Source organism: Quercus robur, chromosome 11 (genome assembly GCF_932294415.1).
Source record: "Quercus robur chromosome 11, dhQueRobu3.1, whole genome shotgun sequence".
Classification (NCBI taxonomy): Eukaryota; Viridiplantae; Streptophyta; class Magnoliopsida; order Fagales; family Fagaceae; genus Quercus; species Quercus robur.
The window spans coordinates 21216183-21236194 of record NC_065544.1 but is presented as its reverse complement, the minus strand read 5'-3'; the positions used below and the strand labels follow the sequence as shown (position 1 = coordinate 21236194).

General features: G+C 34.3%; 1 protein-coding gene across 3 annotated transcripts in view; it reads left to right on the top strand.

Annotated features, from left to right (window-relative positions):
- LOC126706249 (copper-transporting ATPase PAA1, chloroplastic) overlaps positions 1-13187 on the top strand; it is a 29821-nt gene extending 16634 nt beyond the window's left edge. Inside the window, exons 12-18 of one of the 3 annotated variants that reach the window (XR_007648540.1) lie at positions 455-587; positions 3133-3230; positions 4259-4499; positions 7803-8006; positions 10921-11001; positions 11433-12027; positions 12974-13187. Coding sequence is in view for 2 of the 3 variants with exons in the window: in XM_050405589.1 (XP_050261546.1) it covers positions 455-587; positions 3133-3230; positions 4259-4499; positions 7803-8006; positions 10921-11001; positions 11433-11630 (955 nt within the window). In the remaining variant the exon portion in view is untranslated. Of the gene's footprint in view, positions 1-454; positions 588-3132; positions 3231-4258; positions 4500-6976; positions 6998-7802; positions 8007-10920; positions 11002-11432; positions 12746-12973 lie in introns of those variants that run through there. The other 2 variants (XM_050405589.1, XM_050405590.1) reach the window with 2 other exon arrangements.
- The last annotated feature ends 6825 nt before the right edge of the window (positions 13188-20012 follow it).

Genomic DNA, 20012 nt, shown 5'->3' with positions numbered 1-20012 from the left:
AGAACCATCTGAGGCTTGAGTCTAATTTTTGTAGTGAAGAGGGATCTGGCATGAGTAAGACGGAGTGTAGCTTAAGCAGTGCAGTTAGCTAGCCATCTTTGACCTCATCACTGTGTTTTTAGATTCCCTTCTTACCTGTACATTTTTTTTTTGATAAACCCCTTCTTATCTGTACATAGTTTTCTTTCTTGTGTTTTTGTGAGTTTGCTTTCTTTTGTGTTTTTGTGTATATATATATATATATATATATGTTTTTGCTACTTCATTCTTCTTGCATGGAGTAGCCTTGATTAATAAATTTTATATTACCTATCAAAAAAAAAGAAGGAAAAAAGAAACATGATATATTTGGAATCCTGAAATGTTCTTGGATGAAAGATTATACATCCAAAAGTAAGGAAAATTTCATTGATCACTCGGTTTTGCCAACAATGAACGGATTGTTTTAATACAGAGAAAATGCCCATCATACATGGTCTGAAGTTGAGGTTCTCAAGTTAGCTGCTGGAGTGGAGACAAATACAGTTCATCCGGTTGGGAAAGCAATTGTGGAAGCTGCTCGGGCTGTTGATTGTCAGAATGCAAAGGTATATTCTTATGTAGCTTGATGAATGTCTTTTCCATTTAGCTTTTTGATTTTAATGTGGACTGTATATATTCCAGCTTAATCAATGTGCGTCATCCGTTAAACTTTTTAGCTTCTATAAATGTAGACCATATATAGTCCATGCAATCGTTGTTTAATCTTTCAATCTCTAGAATTTGGAATAAACTAAACCATTATAGATCTTGACTTTGATTTGTGCACCAATTTTCATTGTCTAAGATGACCCTTCAATATCTGAATATCTGGATGCGGCCTGTCTGCCTAGAAAAATAGGTTTTGTCGTCTGAAGTTTATTGTGAACCAGAAATTGCTGGATGATCTTCTTTCAAGTTTGACTATACACATCAATGGATAATGTTAATCTCAACTTCTATGTTTTTGCAACTGCTTTCAGATATATTCATAAAAGGTTTGTAAGATCATTCCATTTGGATTGAGGCAATCCATTTCTTTTTTAAATATGTGCAGACTACAAGAAGTTTGTAAAAAAGCAGAGTAAAAATAAAAGATGGCAAAATTACAATTTACACCCTCGAACTTTGCCCAAAATTCAATTTAGTTATGTAACCTTTTTTTATTCATTTCAGTCTTATAAGTTTTACTCTTGTTCAATGAAGGCATTTCATCTAATCTGTCACATTGTGCTGTTAGGTGTCTTAAAAATGATGCCATTTTGGTATATTTGAGTTTCTTAAATTAAAAAAAAAAAAAAAAAATCCAAAAAACTAATAAAAAAACATTTTTTATTACCCTCTCCCCCTCTCACTCTCCCTCTCTTTCTGATCTCTCAATCTCTCTCTCTCACACATACTTCACCATCGGTTTCTATTTCTTCTAGAGTCGACAATTAGATTTAGCTTAAAATGGACTTGAGTTTTTTCAATTTGTCAAATTCATTACCATCCATTCAAGTTCCAGTTTCCCTACCATTGCTGGAGCAAAAGGAAGAGAGAATAAAGATCAAGAATAGGGAAGCAGAAGACTCGAGTGAAGATGAGAAATTCTGCATTTTGGGGCACCCATTGTGTTTGAAAAGGCCGAGTATCTCTTTCAAAGCTCTACAATGTGATTTGCAGTTGAACTCGGGCTCAAGGCAATGATAGTAACAAGGTTGAATCACGGATGTACGCGGCAGATCTGAACAAGTTCCTCGATGTGTTAAATTGAGATGGAATTTTGGAAAATTGAAACATTTTTTTGGGGTTTTTTTTATTTATTTTTTTAATTGTTGTTGTGACTTGTGGAGATGAGGATCATAAAGAGGTTGATCAAGATCAATTGGTATATATATAATTATTTTTGTTTGTGAGGACTGATAATATGTACACTAGTTTTTGTATAAATGTCATATTGTCATAATTGGTCTCCTTTGATTGGGTTTCTTGTATCATGATTGTTTTGGCAAAATTGGTCCCCTTTGATCTTGTATCTGAATTGATTCTTTTTTTTAATGTAAGATTTGTTAAAAAAATGTTTCATATATGCGTTAACGTCCATAGATTAAATTTTACTAACGTGTATATATATATAATGGGGTTATTTACTTATCAAAATATATAAGCTATCACTTGTCCCAAAAGTTTTAGTTTTTAGACAATGATGAATTTAATAATTTTACCATTATTCTATTATTTTTACTCACATGTGGGTCTAGATTCCCCTTTAACAAGTGGAGCTCAACACATGAGAATTCTAACTTCTTAACTTGGAGGTAGAATGAAGACAAGGTTCAAACTTAGGGCCACCTATTCTGATACCATGATAAACTACCACTCGTCCAAAAGCGTAGGGTGTTAGGAAATAGTGAATTTATTCATTTAACCATTATCTTAACATATAAAATATCATATAAAGAAGTGGAATCATATTGCCATTGTGAAATTTTTGGGAGTCCATGTTCTTGCAGATCTTTTTTGTTTGCTCCTCCCTTTTTTTTTTTTTTTTTAAAATAATATTAATTTATTAATAGGAGCCAGCAGTTTGTTAACTTTCTGCTGAGATTCTTAGTCACTAGAAAAAGTAAGGTGTCTATTAAGTGAATGTTTAATTACCAATTTAGATTGTCTTTCTCTCAGTCCTTGCCAGTCTTCATTCAGTGGATGGGTTTAATATGCTATTTGCAAGTTGCAATTCCTGATAATCTATGCTCAACAATTAGTTGGACAGCTTCAGCTTTTCTGAGGGTTTTGTAGAACCCTGACTGGAAGCATCTGGCTTCTTTATGCTGTTGTATTTTCCAGCTCCAGCTTCTGCCTGGGTTGGAAGTACTTTTCACATGTTTTGTATAGATTTCTCATTCTGTCTTGAGAAAATGACCTCACATGACGAACAATACTTTTTTTTCTTTTTCTAATGATCATTACAGGGTTCTAGAATAGATTATATTGTTCCCAAGGCATGCATTGTTGGGCTTCTAATGCATTAGGTAGTCTTTTTTTTTTTTTTTTTAACAAGATTATGATTCTCTTTTATTTATTTATTTATTCACTTATTTATCTCTAAGAAGCTATTTTTGCTATTTTTAGGTGGTGGATGGAACATTCATTGAAGAACCTGGGTCTGGTACTGTAGGAATCATTGAGAACAAAAAGGTCTCTGTTGGCACATTGGACTGGATTCAAAGGTATTGTAGTATTTATCTCTTTTACTTCTGACTGGGCTCCACTTTAGAATATCCACAATTCTTTTCATTGCATTTGGACTTTATTGCAATGGATATTCATGTCTGTAATGTCCTACCCTGTATGGATTCTGCTCTGCATTCCATCTGCTCTTTTTAATGTACATGATTTCTTTTTATGCTTCTTCTTGTTTAGTCTTCTCTCTCTCTCTCTCTCTCTCTCTTCTTTTCTTTCTGAATAGTAAAACTCTGTCACAGCCTTTTTATCCATCTTCTAGAATTCAAACTTTTAAGGAAGACCATTCTGTTATGTTAAACTATAAGTTTCCAAAACTACCTTTCATGTTTAAGATTTCATAACCAATTCAAGTTCGAAACGAAATTCCTTTTCCCTCCTAAATATGAGGGTACTTTTTGGATATAATATCAAATATTGTAAGCAACCTTGCAAATCCAACCACAAGCACCTTTACCAATCCATTCATTTAATTTTACTTAACCATTCCCCTTCCTTTTTTCAACTTTTCTTCTCCCCATTATTTCTTATCTAACCATTACTCTCCCTCCAACTCTTCCCCTCCTTTTTCGCTCTTCTTCTTCTTCTTCTTCCCACTATTAATCCCCACCTTACTGTCACTCTTCCTCCACCTTCCTCTCCCTCTTTGAGTTTTCTTCTCCCCATCTTCTTTTATATAAATTTGCTATTATTCCCTTTGAACATTTTTCTCTTAATCATGGGTCTACGATTAGTTGGAATAAAGATGCTACTCATTATGATTATGATCCATTTATCTCCACAAGAATGTTCACATGAGGTATGCAATAAAGTTAAATCTGTTGTCCTTGTATATATATAAAAGAGGAAATCCATTTTCTTTAGTTTACCCTTGGACCTTGGTTAAAAATTAAAATACTTGAAGGAATCTATAAATTGCTTCTAACTGTGGGATTTGGAGGTTTTTTTTTAATTTTTTTGAATTTTTTAAAAATAAAAATAAAATTATAATAATATATGTACTTTTATTCTTTAGGCATGGAGTTAATGAGAATCCATTTCAAGAAGTGGAGGATGTTAAGAATCAGTCTGTCGTCTATGTTGGAGTAGATAATGCACTTGCTGGTATTATTTATTTTGAGGATCAAATAAGGGAAGATGCTGGATATGTCGTTGAATCTTTGACTAGGCAGGGAATTAACATATATATGCTGTCTGGGGACAAGAGAAGTACTGCTGAGCATGTTGGGTCCGTTGTTGGTATTCCAAAAGAAAAGGTATGAGATATTCAGTTATCCTTTAGTTTGCAATGTGTTGATTATCCTTTGATTTCACAATTACGTTGTCCACATATACGTCAACCTTCTTATGGTCATGTTGGGAGCAGTGCTGTGGCCAGTTATTGATAAGTTGTCACCCGAAGGGCATCACTCTGTCATAGCATATTCCCATTCTATCACAAAAGTGCTCTTTGTCATATCCTTTGGTGGAAGATGAATGAGCTTGTTAGGATAAATGTTGGTTTTATAGTCTAGATGGAACCAGACTAATGAGATTTATTATGAGAAGAGAAACTCAAAAGGGCTACATGACTTATGGTAGCAAGTAATAGCCCTTGCATGAGTTGTCCTTTCCTAATAAAACACCCCCCCCCCCCCCCCCAACAAAATTGTGTTAGGAATTAAAAGGTGATTTCGTGAGTTATTTGGTAGCAAAAATAATGTGGGGATTTCAGAATTTAAGGAAGAAGAAAAAAAAAAAGAGGTTTTTATGGATTGTTAGGGGTTGTATGAACAGTATCCGTGAACAGTACCATAAGAAAGACGAAAAGAAGAAAAGTGAGAGAGAGAAGAGAAAGAGAGAAAACATCACACAAAGGCTAACATGCCTCAATGCTCAAAACACTCGATAATTTTATTAATCAACTCCTATTTCTGTTGAATACTTTGAGCACAAATATAATCAAACTCTTTTTTGTACTAGTAGTATTAGGACTCTTAGTCATAATAGGACTACTAGTTTGACTAGTAAACAAAAACCTAATAAAACATGGAAAATAAAATCTAAGATACTTAGAATCTTCTAGAAAATTCTATTAATTTGCATGAATTGTTGAAATTATAAATTTGCCCTGACTACAAAATTGACCATAACTAATAAAATAAAAACCCAAATAAAATCTGTTTTAACCCTGAAAGACTCATACTTAGACCTTTAAAACCACATGAATTTTACTTCAATTAGACTTCACATGTGGACTCCCATAAAATAATTAAATTGGCGAATATACAAACTAAGAGCAAATTAATCTTCCATAGTTGTATCACCATGTCACTTTTTCGTACTTATTGTCTTTGGTCATGTAACACCTACAAGAACAGTTACCCTTGCTTTGATGGGTGAGTTCTTTTTTCTTTCTTTTTTGATAAATAACGAAATATCATTAATCAAAAGCCCCAAGTACACCGGGAGCGTACATGGAAAGGGTTACATCAAGATCAAAAATTACAATGATCAAACATAACAAAAAGATTAGAGCAAGAAAAAGAAGAGAAAACAGAACACCAAGCAAACAAAGAGTGGAGGAGGAGAGATTTAATCTCAAGAATCGATTGTTCCGTTCCCTCAAAGCATCTACTGCTCCTTTCCCGCCAAAGACACCATAACACACAATGTGGGACAGCCTGCCATAGGTCTATATTGCGCTGTCTAAACGGACCCTGCCAAGATGCAAATAAATCTGCAACACTTTGAGGCATCACCCAAATCACACCAAAAAGGATCCAAACCATAGACCATAGCTCGAAAGCAATGGGACAATGAAGAAGAAGATGGTTTACTAATTCCCTGCTTCTTTTACATATATAACACCAATCCATGATGGGGACACCCTTATTCCATAGTCTATCAAGGGTCAAAATCTTGCCTAAGGCGGCAGTCCAAAAAAAGAAAGCAACTTTAGGAGGGATCTTTGAGTGCCACACAAGTTTCCACGGAAAAAGGTTGTCAGGGGTCGAGAAGAGAGATAAGTAGTATTCACTAACCTTAAAACCCTTATTCTTTGTCGACTTCCAGCAAAGTTTGTCATGCCCCTCACCAGTAAAGGTCATAGAGTGTATAAGATTCCAAAAAATATCAAATTGTTCCGTCTCCCAATCTTGGGGCTCTCTGTAGAATTGAAGATCCCAATGAAGCCTTTGATTAGGAAAAGACATGACATCCGCAAGATAAGAGACAAAAGATTTAACACTGCCCCTACCCCTTGAGACAAGCCCAGGAGGGCACACAATTGCAACTTTGGAACCAATCAATCAAGTGTAAGGGAAAATAAACATTTCATGACTTGATAGGCAATAGACAGCCAAACTAGAGGCCAGTGTCCCACCTGGAAAGAAAGACAAAGCTACTAAAAAGCCACAAGTTTCAACAAGGAAATGAAGATTAGTTTCTATCAATTTGCATAAAAGAAACATTAAAACCTTTAGAACTAGAAGACTTCTATAGAAGATTTTGTTTAAGAGTAAAGTAGGAAGTACCTAATAAAGTTATCAATATCGTATTGTCAAAATGGCTAGAATATATTACCAAACTGGTACATATAACACCCTTGAAACATATCACTTTAATTTTGGGGAGTTTGGTTTGTGCTAGCAATTTTGGTGATTTTTGAGTATCTTGGCTGGTATGTAAAACTTAATGTTATTTGAAAGAATTTCAAACTCCCAAGTTATTTTGATGAAATTGGTTTTGCCAGAAATGACTGAGATCCTTCAGTGGCAGTGGTTGTGGTCAGTGCAGTTTTGGTGGGGGTTGGAGAGGGAGAACTCTGTGGTGATCGAGTTCCTTCAACAGAGAGCGGATGATGGCAACAATGAGATCTCTGCTTTTTAAGGCAGAGGATCGACCATGGTTAAGTAAATTGAAGAAAGAATTTCTAGATAAAGAGAGAGCTTTTGTGGCGGATTCTATGCTGATTAGAAAGACAGTTAATCATCTCTTCTTTATTGTGTAGTAGTGAGGAGCTTTGATCCTTGGTTTTTTCCCTATGTCTAGCTTTGTGGATTATGCCAAGTTTGGTGAAGAAACTCTTAGCAAGCTGGGGAGGTTGAGTTACAAGTGTATAAGCTGCCAGGGAGACAATTAATCATTTTTTTCTTCATTGTTTAGTAGCCAGGGAGCTTTGGACATTGGTTTTTGCCCTTTATGGAGCTTTGTGGGTTATGCCAAGTAAAATGAAGGAACTCTTCGCAAGAAGGGGAGGTGGAGTTAAGAGACATCATAATTCAGGAAGTGTGGAATGTTATTCCTTGTCTTTGTATTATTATTTTTTTTTTATGACGATGATTCTTTGAGATAGAGGGGTGTTCACACTAGGTTTATGACAAGCATGAGATGTTTGGGATCTGTAAGGAACCAGTTGGTTTGAACCCCCCCCCCCCCCCCCCCCCTTTTAACTGCCACTATAGTAGGGTTGATTGTTGCAAAGTAATTAAACAACCAATAATATTCAACAATGAATTTTATATTAGTACATAAGAGATTTTACATGGTCAAATGTCATAAAGATGCTATGATTGCAGGTGCTCTCTGGAGTTAAACCCGATGAGAAGAAGAAATTCATAAGCAAACTTCAGAAGGATCAGAATGTTGTAGCCATGGTTGGTGATGGAATTAATGATGCTGCAGCCTTGGCTTCATCAGATGTTGGAATTGCTATGGGCGGGGGTGTAGGAGCTGCTAGTGAGGTGTCTTCTATTGTGCTGATGGGCAACAGGCTCTCGCAGGTATCTTTTGAACTATACACTTTAAAAAAAAAAAAAAGAAGAAGAAGAAGAAGAAGAAGAAGAAGAAGAAAATATCTCTCAAACTATCACTTTTAGAAACTGTGTAACTCGCTCTTAAATGTTTTGTTCTTGAGAATTTAGCTTCTTTAATTAGCCAGGAATCCAATTGGTTGACTTTGTTTTGTCTCATATGATGCACGTTTGTTTTCTTTGCTGCTTAGAATTTCATTTACATATTCAGTTCTGAACTTTATATTTTTTGGATATTGGGTTTGCTTCTCTGCATAACATTAACTAAGAAATTCAAGATGTACAATACTGAAGGCGCAGCTTGGCACAAAGAAGAAACAAGGTAAAACAGAAGTGCTTTCCCATGAATAAAATAAGAGTCCTTTTATTCAATGGGCTGACAGTGGGTATGCCTTTTTCTTGAGGCACATGGCTCACAGAAAGCATGCCTGTACTAAAATCTGTCTGTTTTTTTTTTATGTAAATATTTCATTATATAAAGGCAAAGAAGTGCATCCTATGTGCATTGGATGAATACAAGAGGTACACAAACATTAAACTTTGAAATTACAACTGTTAAATTACCGATTGTCCCAAAAGCTTAAGCTATTAAGAAATGATAAATTTAATCACTTAACCATAAGTCTAACAACAACTATCAAGCATATTAGTCAAACTTGCAAAGGAGATTAGACCTAAAGCATTTATCCACTCAAATACAGAGTTGAAGAATAAAAGTTTTAGGTGCAAGACAGAATTTTCACAACCTTCAAAGCTCCTAGCTTTTCTCTCCAAGTACACCACATTAGCTAGGGACCACATTCCAAATGCCTACATTGCTGCATCTACTAAATCTGTCCTGCCAGCATGCTAAAAGCTTCGCTACACATGCCATAACCAATGAACCCCAAAAAGACTGAAAACAATGCTCCAAAGCTTTTCAACAGCACAATGGAGAAGTGGATGATTCATGTTTCCCCCGCCCTCTTACACATACAAAATCATTCTACAACAGTTAATAGTCGCTTTCTGAGATTATCCACAGTTAAAATTCTACCCAATGCTGCTGTCCAAAGAAAGAAGGCCACTTTAGTTGGGACTTTGGGCATTTTATAATATGTTTTAACTTCGAACTTTTTCCTTCTAGATGGATTCCAATATAGTTTATCTACCCCACCTCTTCTTACTTTACATGAGTAAATTGTGTCCATAAAATATACGACGGAGTCCAACTCACAATCTTGTACAATTCTAACAGAACTAACTTCTTAGTGGAAAGTATTCTCCAAAAACTTAACAGATCAGCCACTGAAGCCTCTTTGTTACGAGTAGTACAAAATAACTCTGGACAAAGCTCCTTTAGTGGTTGACCACCACACCAAGAATCATGCCAAAACTTTATACTAAACCCACACCCACTTGAAACTGATGAAGCAAGAAAATTTATCTCACCCGTTTCGAATGGTCTTCCACTCCATAAGGCCCTTACCATACTATAACACCAAGCCCCATATACTGCCATATTTTTGGTCCACTACCTGTCTCCATGAGGCCTCCTTCTCCAAGGCATACTACCAAAGTCATTTCCCCACTGTGGCCTCACTAAACAAGACAGTTTTTGATGCCAAGCCCCGACATTGAATTAGTTAACAAATTATTTTTCCAATTAACCAAATGAAACTTAAACCCATCCCCTCCCACTGTATTTTCTCTATATGACAGGCTACTCCCATGGGAATAGGAAATAAGGGTATGTAGGCAAATTGGATAATGTGCTCTTGATTAGTGTGATTCTACCTCCCTTGGAGAGATAAAGCCTCTTCCATCCTGCAAGGAATTGTTCCATTTTTTACACTATATAGTTCCACACAGTCTTCCCTTTGAAAGCAGAGCCTAATGGAAGAACAAATATTTCAAAGGTAAAGTCAACACCTTACAGTCTAGAATAGTTGCCAGGCTTTGCTCAGCCAGAACCAATTCTGACTTCCCCAAGTTAATCTTCAATCCTTAAACTGCTTGAAACCACACACACAGACACACAAAATCCTTCAAATGCCAAAGCTGATCTAGTTTATCATCTGCAAAGAGTAGATGCAAAATCATAAGCATAGTAGCAGTTGAAGTCCCAACTGTGAAACCTGAAATATACACCCCCCTCCCCCCCCCCTCCCCCCCCCCCTCTTTCAACTGTCCTTTCCATCAATCTACTCAAATCTTCCATAACAATAATAAATAATAGAGGAGATAGTGGGATTCCCTACCTCAAACCCTGAGAGCTGTGAAGAACCTGCTCAGACTACCATTAACTAAAACAGAAAAGCAGAATGTGAAAATTTATCTCACCCGTTCCAAATGTTCTTCCATGACTGACCCCGTAAGAGGCCCATTAACCCTACTTCCTCCACTTTGCATTCAAGTCACACCTACGCAAAATATAAATGAGGAAGTTCCAATTTACATGATTGTAGGCTTTCTCCAAGTCAAGCTTGCACAACACCCCTGGAGTTTCTGATTTCAGTTTGCTGTCTAAACACTCGTTTGGAATTAGGAAAGAATCTAAAATCTGTTAACAAAAGCATTTTGAGAATCTGACACCGCCTTCTCCTGAACTGTCCTCAACCTTTTCGCTAGAACTTAAGCAATGATCTTATAGACCCCAGAAACTAGGCTAATTGGTTGGAAATTCTTAAATCTCCAAATCATATTCAAGTAGTAACGTTTTTTTCCCCAACTTGTTCTTTTTCAATTAGCCTCTAAGTAGTAATGAAAAGCTATCCTATAATGTGTATTTTGTGAAAATGCTGTATCACAAAGCTTTATCTGATCCCATTATAAGTAATCCTTCATGTTGATTTGGGATCGTGTACCGTATATTGGTTGGTTGACCTAGATCACCTCCATGCAGTTGCTTGATGCTTTGGAGCTTAGCAGGCTAACGATGAAGACTGTCAAGCAAAATCTCTGGTGGGCTTTCGCATACAACATAGTAAGTGTTTTTCCACATCAAAGCATAACTGTTTCTTTTCTTCTTCTCCTTTCATTTTATTTTTTAGTTCATTTGAGCAGTGTTAGTGCAAGCACTAAAGAAGCAATGTTCATATACCATTTCTTGTTTTTCGTCTTCCTATCCTCTATTCCCAAACCACCTTCTTCCTTTTTGAGTCTTTGCAAATTAGAAACCCTACAGGATTTATTTTAGCACTCAGCCTGTGTGTTCTCTGGTCTCTGTTCTGATTAATGTCAGCCTTAGTTACCACTTTCCCCACTTATCCAGGTGCTTATCTTAATTCACAAGATTTAGCATTTGTTTCTGACCCTTCTATGTCATTTATTTGCAAATTGTTTGGAAAGATATGGTATTTGCTTTGCTTGCTCTTGAAGAAAAGTTTGTCTTATGCCATTGGTGCTTATATACAGGTTGGAATTCCAATTGCTGCTGGAATGTTGCTGCCAGTAACTGGGACCATGTTGACTCCATCAATTGCTGGAGCCCTCATGGGTTTGAGTTCTATTGGTGTGATGGCCAATTCATTGCTTTTGAGATTCAAGTTTTCCTCAAAACAAAAGCAGATAAATGGTTCCTATGCAAATGCCAAAAGTCAATTTGGACCCTGATCTTGTGGACCAAAAGGACAAATTAGAGCACCATTGTTCTGATGCCAGATGGAGAAAACATAATCAGAAAAACATAGCTAATGGAGAGCCGCATAACAAAGGAGAATGAGATATTCTAACCTTTACCCTAACAGAAAATTTTGAAGGAAGAAATGAAACCATGATTTTCTACAGATTCCTTTTAAATTTTGGAGGAATGAAAGTTTAACCTTATTGCTTCTGAGAATATAAACTTCAATGTCTTAAGAGGATTGTAAGTGTTGAATTCAATTGCTATAGAGGTGGAACTAATGACGACTTGCTTTGGAACGACGAAATCCTGACTGAGGTCTACTTTTTATCCAACTATTCTCCTGGAAGATTGATGACTGATAACTATGCTTTTGGCGGCTACATGGTAAGGAAACATGGCTGGCCATTTGACCTCAATACTAGTCAATAGTGGTTTTTGAAAGTTGAAGTGTTGTTTATCATTGAAAGTTTTGTAGCGACTATATCTGGCTGTATAATTTGAAAAGCGTTGCAGCGGACAATAAATAACAAAATAAAAAAAGGACAAAAGTTTAGTTATAAAATCGGTTGTAATCTGCTACGACCTTACTTGATAAAATAAAAAATTACTATATATTTTGAAATTCTAATAGCTAAATTGCATGTTCTTTACACTCTCAATACATATGTCAAATTTTATGTCAATTAATATTATTTACTATATAATTTATAAACTTATATTTTATACATATTTTAAATTAGAAAAACTTGCAATTTAAACTATTTATTGGTGACATAGTTATTGATTTTTAATTTTATAGAAATTTTGCTAGTATAAAGGATATAAGAAAAAGATGTAACCTAATGGTGAATTTGTCAAAATTTTTCTCTAATAAAAAGATATTGAGTAAGGTTGTAGTCTTAGAATATAATCAATTTTGTAGTTAAACTTTATTAAAAAAAAAAAAAAAAAAAAAGAAAGAAAGAAAAGAAAAGAGGAGTTTGTTAAGAAGTGCTTGTAATTTGACTGTTAGTATTGTGGGGTAGCTTAAAAAAATGTTCTGACATGTTTTACTTTTTATGTTATTTTCAATTCAATACTTAGAAGTCAGATTATAGGTGAATGATATTTGTGAGAAAATAAAATATCAAAATGAACTGATAATTTTAGTATACCAAAAATTCCATGATATATCATACCGACATAATACTATGATTAAGGATTAGTATTATCACCACATATTGCCCTAGTATTAGACATCATATTTATTTATATGCAATAAGAAGGTGAGCATAGCTCATGCTCTGCAATCGTTTCGAAATTAATTATTTCATTATTTTATGCTTTGCAGTCTCTTCAACTCCCTCAGCACACAATTTCCTCCAGAGGAAGGTCTGAAGAGATTCTTATATAAAAAGTGGTTTTTTTTCGTCATTAAGAATAATGGATAAACTAAAAACCTTGTGGATCAACTAGTAAGCACTTCCTTATATTTTCAACTGTTTAAGTTGTGTGATTGTGAGAGCAAATATGAAGGTTTATGTGATTTGACCTGATGACTTACATTCATGATGTGAAAGTTCTTGAACATCTAGATATTTGACGTAAATACTTGTGTCATAATAAACATAATGTAGGACTTATATATTATAGAGAACTTGACTTGCCCTGGTCTAACTCAAGATTAAGTTTATTCTACATTCTACAAGTACATAGATCTACAATTGGTTTAGGCCACTTGGACCATGATATATCTAACACAATGAAACATTCAAGGTTAAAATCTCATCACCCCAATTATCTAATTAAAAAGAAAAAAGAAAAAAATTAAATAAAAAAAGAAGGAATAATGGGTAAAATCGAGTTTCAATAAGAAAGGTCGGTAGTTTAGAGAGAATGTGTACAAATCCCAATAGTAACAAACTAGAACTAAAATTAAATTCATTAGTGAAATGAGGTCCATTAGGAAAAAATACATCATGTTTTGGATATATGAGTCATCTTCCTCACATGAGAGTGGATATACCTCCTCGTCTATCAATTTGCCAAACACAAAAATAAGTGTGCTAGCAGAAACAAGTACAATTTGGGATCACATGAGATAGAGTAATCAGTAATGTACATGAATGCTACCTAGTCAAAGGAAAAGGCCAAGTCTAGCTTGAGTTTCAAGGGACAATGTGAGAAACAGTTGCAAAGCCGAGGTTTAAACATTTGCTACAATCTCATTTCGTTAAGGATACTAGGCAGGTTGTATTTAACGATGATGTAAAGAGTATAATGGAAGTTGTTTCCAAGCCTAAAAAAAGCCCTGGCGTGGACATTGATCAAATTGTAAGTAATATTAAAGATTTGGTCAACTCAGTGAACTGCAATTTCACCTTTTGTTTTATTAGCGAGAATAAAATCATGCCATGTTGTATAGTAAAATGTTTTGAATGAGCTTTGGCTTAGGGGACTTTCCCAAGTTGCTAGAGGTGCCCTAGGTAGGAACCCTTAATATATTTCTCTTGGTTTTTAGGTAGACATGGCAAAACGGGTTAGACCCGTTTTGACCCGACCCGTTTGACCCGTAACCCGATTGACCCGTTTAAAAATGACCCGTTTTGACCCGTGACCCGTTTTGACCCGCGCCCCGATTGACCCGACCCGACCCGAACCCGACCCGCACGTTTTGCCACGTTTACCAATGTTGAGTAGATTTAGATTGAGGTGTAATTTTTATAAAATATTTACTTATTCTTTTTTACTTAATATGTTATGTACTCTATTATAGTTTGTTATTTTTTACTTGCCACCTTTATTTTCTCTTCCTACTTTAAATAGATTGAAAATTATACCAAGATTAGTTTCTAGAAAGCTGGAACAGGAGTTGCACCAAATTTGGGTATCAATTCAAGTGTTTAGTGGTAATTGGTAACAATATCACTAGTGAGAATCTAATCACAATTAAGGAACTCATAAACAATTGACAGATTGCATCTATTTCCAAAAAAAAAAAAAAAATTGTTTGAAAAATATGGGTTAACTCGACCCGACTCACGACCCGACTCAACCCGCGACCCGTTTGACCCGCAACCCGATTGACCCGTTTTAAAAATGACCCGTTTTGACCCGTGACCCGTTTGACCCGCAAACCCGAACCCGACCCGACCCGAACCCGACCCGTCCGTCCGTTTTGCCACGTCTATTTTTAGGTATACCATGAACAGATTAGTGGCCCAAAAGGCCCCCAAACTCAATGAAAACTTTTATATAAAAATTGGGAGGATAGAAAATAAAGTTAGTATAAATATACTCATATGTCCTTATTAAAAAATTATGCCCAATTTAAAAAAAAAAAAAATACAAACAACCAACAACAACACACAAAAAAAAAAAAAAAAAAAAAAAAAAAAAAAAAAAAAAAAAAAGAAAAGGCAATCACCCCAAGTATATTAAAAAATAAAAATCATGCCCAGTACAACAGAAAAAAGTTATAAAAAAATAAAATAAAAAATAAAAAATGCACATACAGTTAAACCCAAAAAATGAGGAAAAAAAGAAATAAAGAAGACCCAAAAAAAAAACAAAAACAAAAACAAAAACAAAAAACCCAAAAAAAAAAAAAGGACCGTGTATTTGTATCATGCCCACGAAGAAAAAAGTAAGAACAAAAATGAAAAAGAGAGTAAAAAACAATCAAAATATGAGAGGACTAGTAGTTCAGTAATATGATTGCAAAAACTCTTTCTCTCTATTTTCTCCCCAAATTGAGGAGATAGCATTTTGGTGGGCCACCCAACAAAACACCTGAAAACTTACTCTCCCCTTTTCTCTCCCTTCTTTTCCATCTGCTTTAAAATGCACCCAACCAAATGGACCATTAATCTACTACCTGAAACCCTCCCCTCCCCCTTAACCGATAGGTACTAAGTACCAGGGAGGTGCAATTAGACCAATGTTGTCTTGGCAATCTTTCTACAATGCTAGTCAAAAAGTACAAGTTCAAATGCAGATGTCTAGTGACATAAACTTTGGAAACTCAGTGCATGATAGGGTCAAGATGTTGCGGTGGAGAATTGGAGCTAATTTTTTGCCCAAAAAAAGATTTGCTTACTCAAAGAATAGGGATTCTTGAAGCTAGATGCTGCCTATGTGATGAAGCTTAAGAGACGTGTGCATCTCTTTTTTTTTAATTGCCCTATGGCTAGGGCTCTTGGTTTTAGCTATAGTCGGAGTCTCAAATCATACAGGGTGAGGGTCTTCAGTAATAAAGACATTCTAAAGTTGGCTCTAGATCCCTTTATTCAGGCAGCTTTGACAACCCAACATTCCAAATCTCTTGCTTATTAGCGTTCATTGCTTATGGTAATCACTACAGAGCCTCTTTGGATTTTAAGGAACTAGATTTCTCATAAGGGAGAATAGGTAAATCTAGTTTCAACAATCAACAATCTGGGGTATGGGGTCAAGGAATTCTTGCTGGTTGTTGAATGTTCAAAGAAGCAAGTGCTGCATGATGTAGTGCACTGAACATGCCCACCCCTGGCATGGTGAAGAGGGCCAGCCCCAAACATTTTGGGGCCTAAGGCGACAACTAAAATGGGGCTTTTATATTTATGTATTAATTAAATTAATATTTATTTTATATTTTAAATTATAATATATTTCATTTAAAATATATTTTTCTTGCCTTTTGTGATGCAAATTGACTAATTAAATTTTTGTATTCAAGTTCTTCTAACATCTCATATATCTAATCCACTTAATCTTTATTGGGAAATTGTTGATCTTAGATATGATTTTATTAATTTTAATTTTGAAAAACTTATTTCTACAGAAGCAACTGTAACTGGTATTGTTAGTAAAATTATATAAGCAATGCATGTATTTGGAAATGAATCTAACCTTTTTATATAATTTAGTATGTTAATTTTTCAAACCTATTCTCAATTGAACTAATTGTTTTATCTACTATATATGAGAAATAATCAATTCTAAAAGATTCTTCAACAAATCGTGTTGTCTCATTATGAACATTATGGTGAACTTGTTCATTTGAGACTCAATTAATTTTTATTATTTTCTTCTTTTTTAATTTTTTTTCATATCCAAATGCATATTTTCTAGTAGAAATTTCTAATTTAACTATATTTACAAATAAATTAAACACTATCTATAATATATTTATAATAACTAGAATAAAAAATAATTTTATAGTATAAAGCAATAGAAGCTGATATGTAAAAAGTAATAATATAGCTTCACCAAACAATAATAAGTATCTAGTAATCTCAACCTGCATAAATAAAGACATATTAATTATATTATTCAACGAATTAACACTAATAAAATTATATATATTTATTCTAAGTTGCAACTTACAAGTTTTTGTTTTTTGGATTGAAATTTTTTTTAATTGTTTTTTTGCTTGCTTTATGTGACACTAGTATATATATATTATAGTACTACTATTCTACTAATCTATATATATATATATAAAAGGAGAGACCTCATTTGAGAGAGCATGAGGTTTTGCCAAGTGGTGCTCTCCTTGAGGATTCTCTTGCAATAAAAGATATGGACTTTTGTTTTCTTTGGTTCATCATTTCAAGACTATTCATCTATCTCTCACCAAGATAAGTACTCTTTGTTTACTAAATAAACACCAATTAAAAGATAATGACTCTATATTGTCTTAGGTACATTGTTTCAAGACTATTTTTTCCTCTTTAGGTTTTCACCTCTTACAATTTTACTCCTTATATATCACCGCCCATAGTCTTTTACATCATCCTAACTCAAATGCAACTATGAGATTCTCCAAACTAGGAAGGATGTAAACGACTTGTGGTTTTGATGCGGAGGTCAGAGGTCATTGTGGGTTTTGTGAGGGTTGTGATTGGATATGGGCCTTTGGTTGTTTGAGATTTTTGGAGTTTGACCTTTTGTGTTGGGTTTACGATGATGTGTGACTGGATTTTTGCCAACAAGCTGAAGCCATGAAGAACCTTTTATGGGCTTTGAGAATTTTGATTTGATAGATATATATATGTCACTGTATACTATTTTGTCAACCTTCATCCCTTATTTCACTTTTTTTTTAGCTTATTCACTAAGTTAGTCTTTTTGTATTTTTTTTACTTATTCTCTACAAAAATCTTTTTGTATTTTTTTACTTTTACTTTGATATTAATGTATTGTATTGCAAACGCATAAATGAAATAAAATTTTCCCCTTATTAGTGTGAGCTATTGGAATTGTATTTAAAATTATGAATGAGGTTTATAATTTAATAGATTTGAGAAAATTTGTTAATAGTTAACATGAAGTTATTTTATATGAATTTAAAAAATCATATGAAATCTTTTAGATTTTTTTTTTTTGGCAATTTTCCTTATACTATTTATATATATATATATATATATATATATTTGCTGAATTTCCTTATACTATATTTGAATGCTTGGGAGCTTGCTTCACAAATATATTAAATACTAAAAATATTTTGAATATGAACAATGAAGATAATTGCACAAATACTCTAACAAAGCTAATTAAAGACAAGGGCATACCATCAGTTTGGAAAGTAAGTATTTTCATTATACCTTATTCTATATACTATAACTGTGATTTAGTACTAGTTTTTCTACGTATTATTTTTAATATTAAATTTATATATATGATATGGTCTCCTAGGAATGCCTAAAAACTATACAATTTCAATTTCATATATCAATATTAGTAAACAAAAGTCAATCAATAGTTTGGAACTACTTCTAGAATAAGAAAAATTATAAATATGAATTAAGAAAAGGGAGCTAAAGCATTCGACAATAGTTTGAGAAAACATAAATACTATATGCAACAGAAAACATAAAAATTATTTTCAAATGAAATTGCAGTGTCTGTACATCGCGCTGGACATTATCTAGTACACTGTAAAAGTTAAACTGATCCAACAACAAAACATAATATAAAAAAGCGAAAAACGCAAGATTTAAAAAATAAATAAATAAACACCAAAACTTCACAAGCCCATAAGTAAAGTAAGCCCACAGCACAGCCACAGCCCACGAAAGTCCACCATGATGAAACAAAAATAAAAAGCACGCATGAAGATTCACAGTGCACTAAGGAAAACTGAAAAATCATATTTTAAAGAGGGAAAGAGTGGAACAAACTATACCTCAGGTCAGGTCCTTGATGAGATCGAAGGAGAAGTAGAGCTGAGACAGAGAGAGGTAGAGAGCAAGAGTGAGAGAGAGCAATGGTGGGTAAATTTTAGGGATTTGAGATTTTTGATTGTTTTGATTTGTGATTGTTTTGTGTGTGTAATATTTTTAGACTAGATTTGTATCTTATCTTGTTGAATTTTGGTTTGTCTAGAGGTTAATGATGTTATTTTTGGGATACTTGATTTTGTTTAAACCAAAGAATTTTCTTCTTTCTTCTTTGGTCAAAAGGATGTAGCAATTTTTTGGAGTTTCATTGGAAACCAAAAAAAAAAAAAAAAAAAATTCTTGCTACCTCCTTTTCCATTTTTTTCCCCTGCTAGCCCTTTTTATCCAAAATTTTGAGGCCCCCCTTCCACTTGGGGACTTCAGGCATTGGTCTAATTAGCCTAGTAGAAGGACCGGCCCGTGAAGCTTAATGTATATGTTATAAATTCGAAGGACTTCACAATCATTTAGGGGCCTTAGGCATTGGCCTAATTGGCCTAGTGGAAGGGCCAGCCGGTGAAGCTCAATGTACATGTTGCAATTTTGAAGGACTTCACAACTCTAGTTGTGGTGGCTCAAAATGACAATGGTAAGATTTGAAAAGCTCGAGCAAAGGAACATAAGCACAGGCCACTGCAATTCTATGGGCTTTGTAGTTGGCAAGCTTAGAAAGTTTCCAAAGAGTTACTATGGAGAGAGATGCAAAGGCCTGTTTTGATGTTCTCACTAGAGCCTCGCAAGCTCTTTGGCATGTTTCAAGTGTGATTAGTAATATAAATGAACTTAGAAATTCCTTTGAATGTTGAAATTTATGCTGGGTTAGAAGAGTGGCAAATGAAGTAGCTCATACTATGGAAGAATTTGCCTCTCCTCTTAGATGGTTTTTATCTTGTAATAAGACATCCCTTCTTGAAGTTGTAGAAACAGTATCCTATATTTTTATTACATGTAGCATCTCTCACATTGTGTGGAGATGACGTAATGTTTGTCATTCAGCAACAGATCTTAAAAAACTTGCCTCTTTTAAATTGTAATTTGGAGATCTCTTAGTCTTAAAAAAGTATAGTGTCATATTTTTTACTAATTAAAATGACCAACAGAGAAAGATTACTTATGGCCCATAGGCCAACTGGTACATCCCCTTGTATGGGGCATATCCAGGGGTCCATCCCCTCTATGATGAAG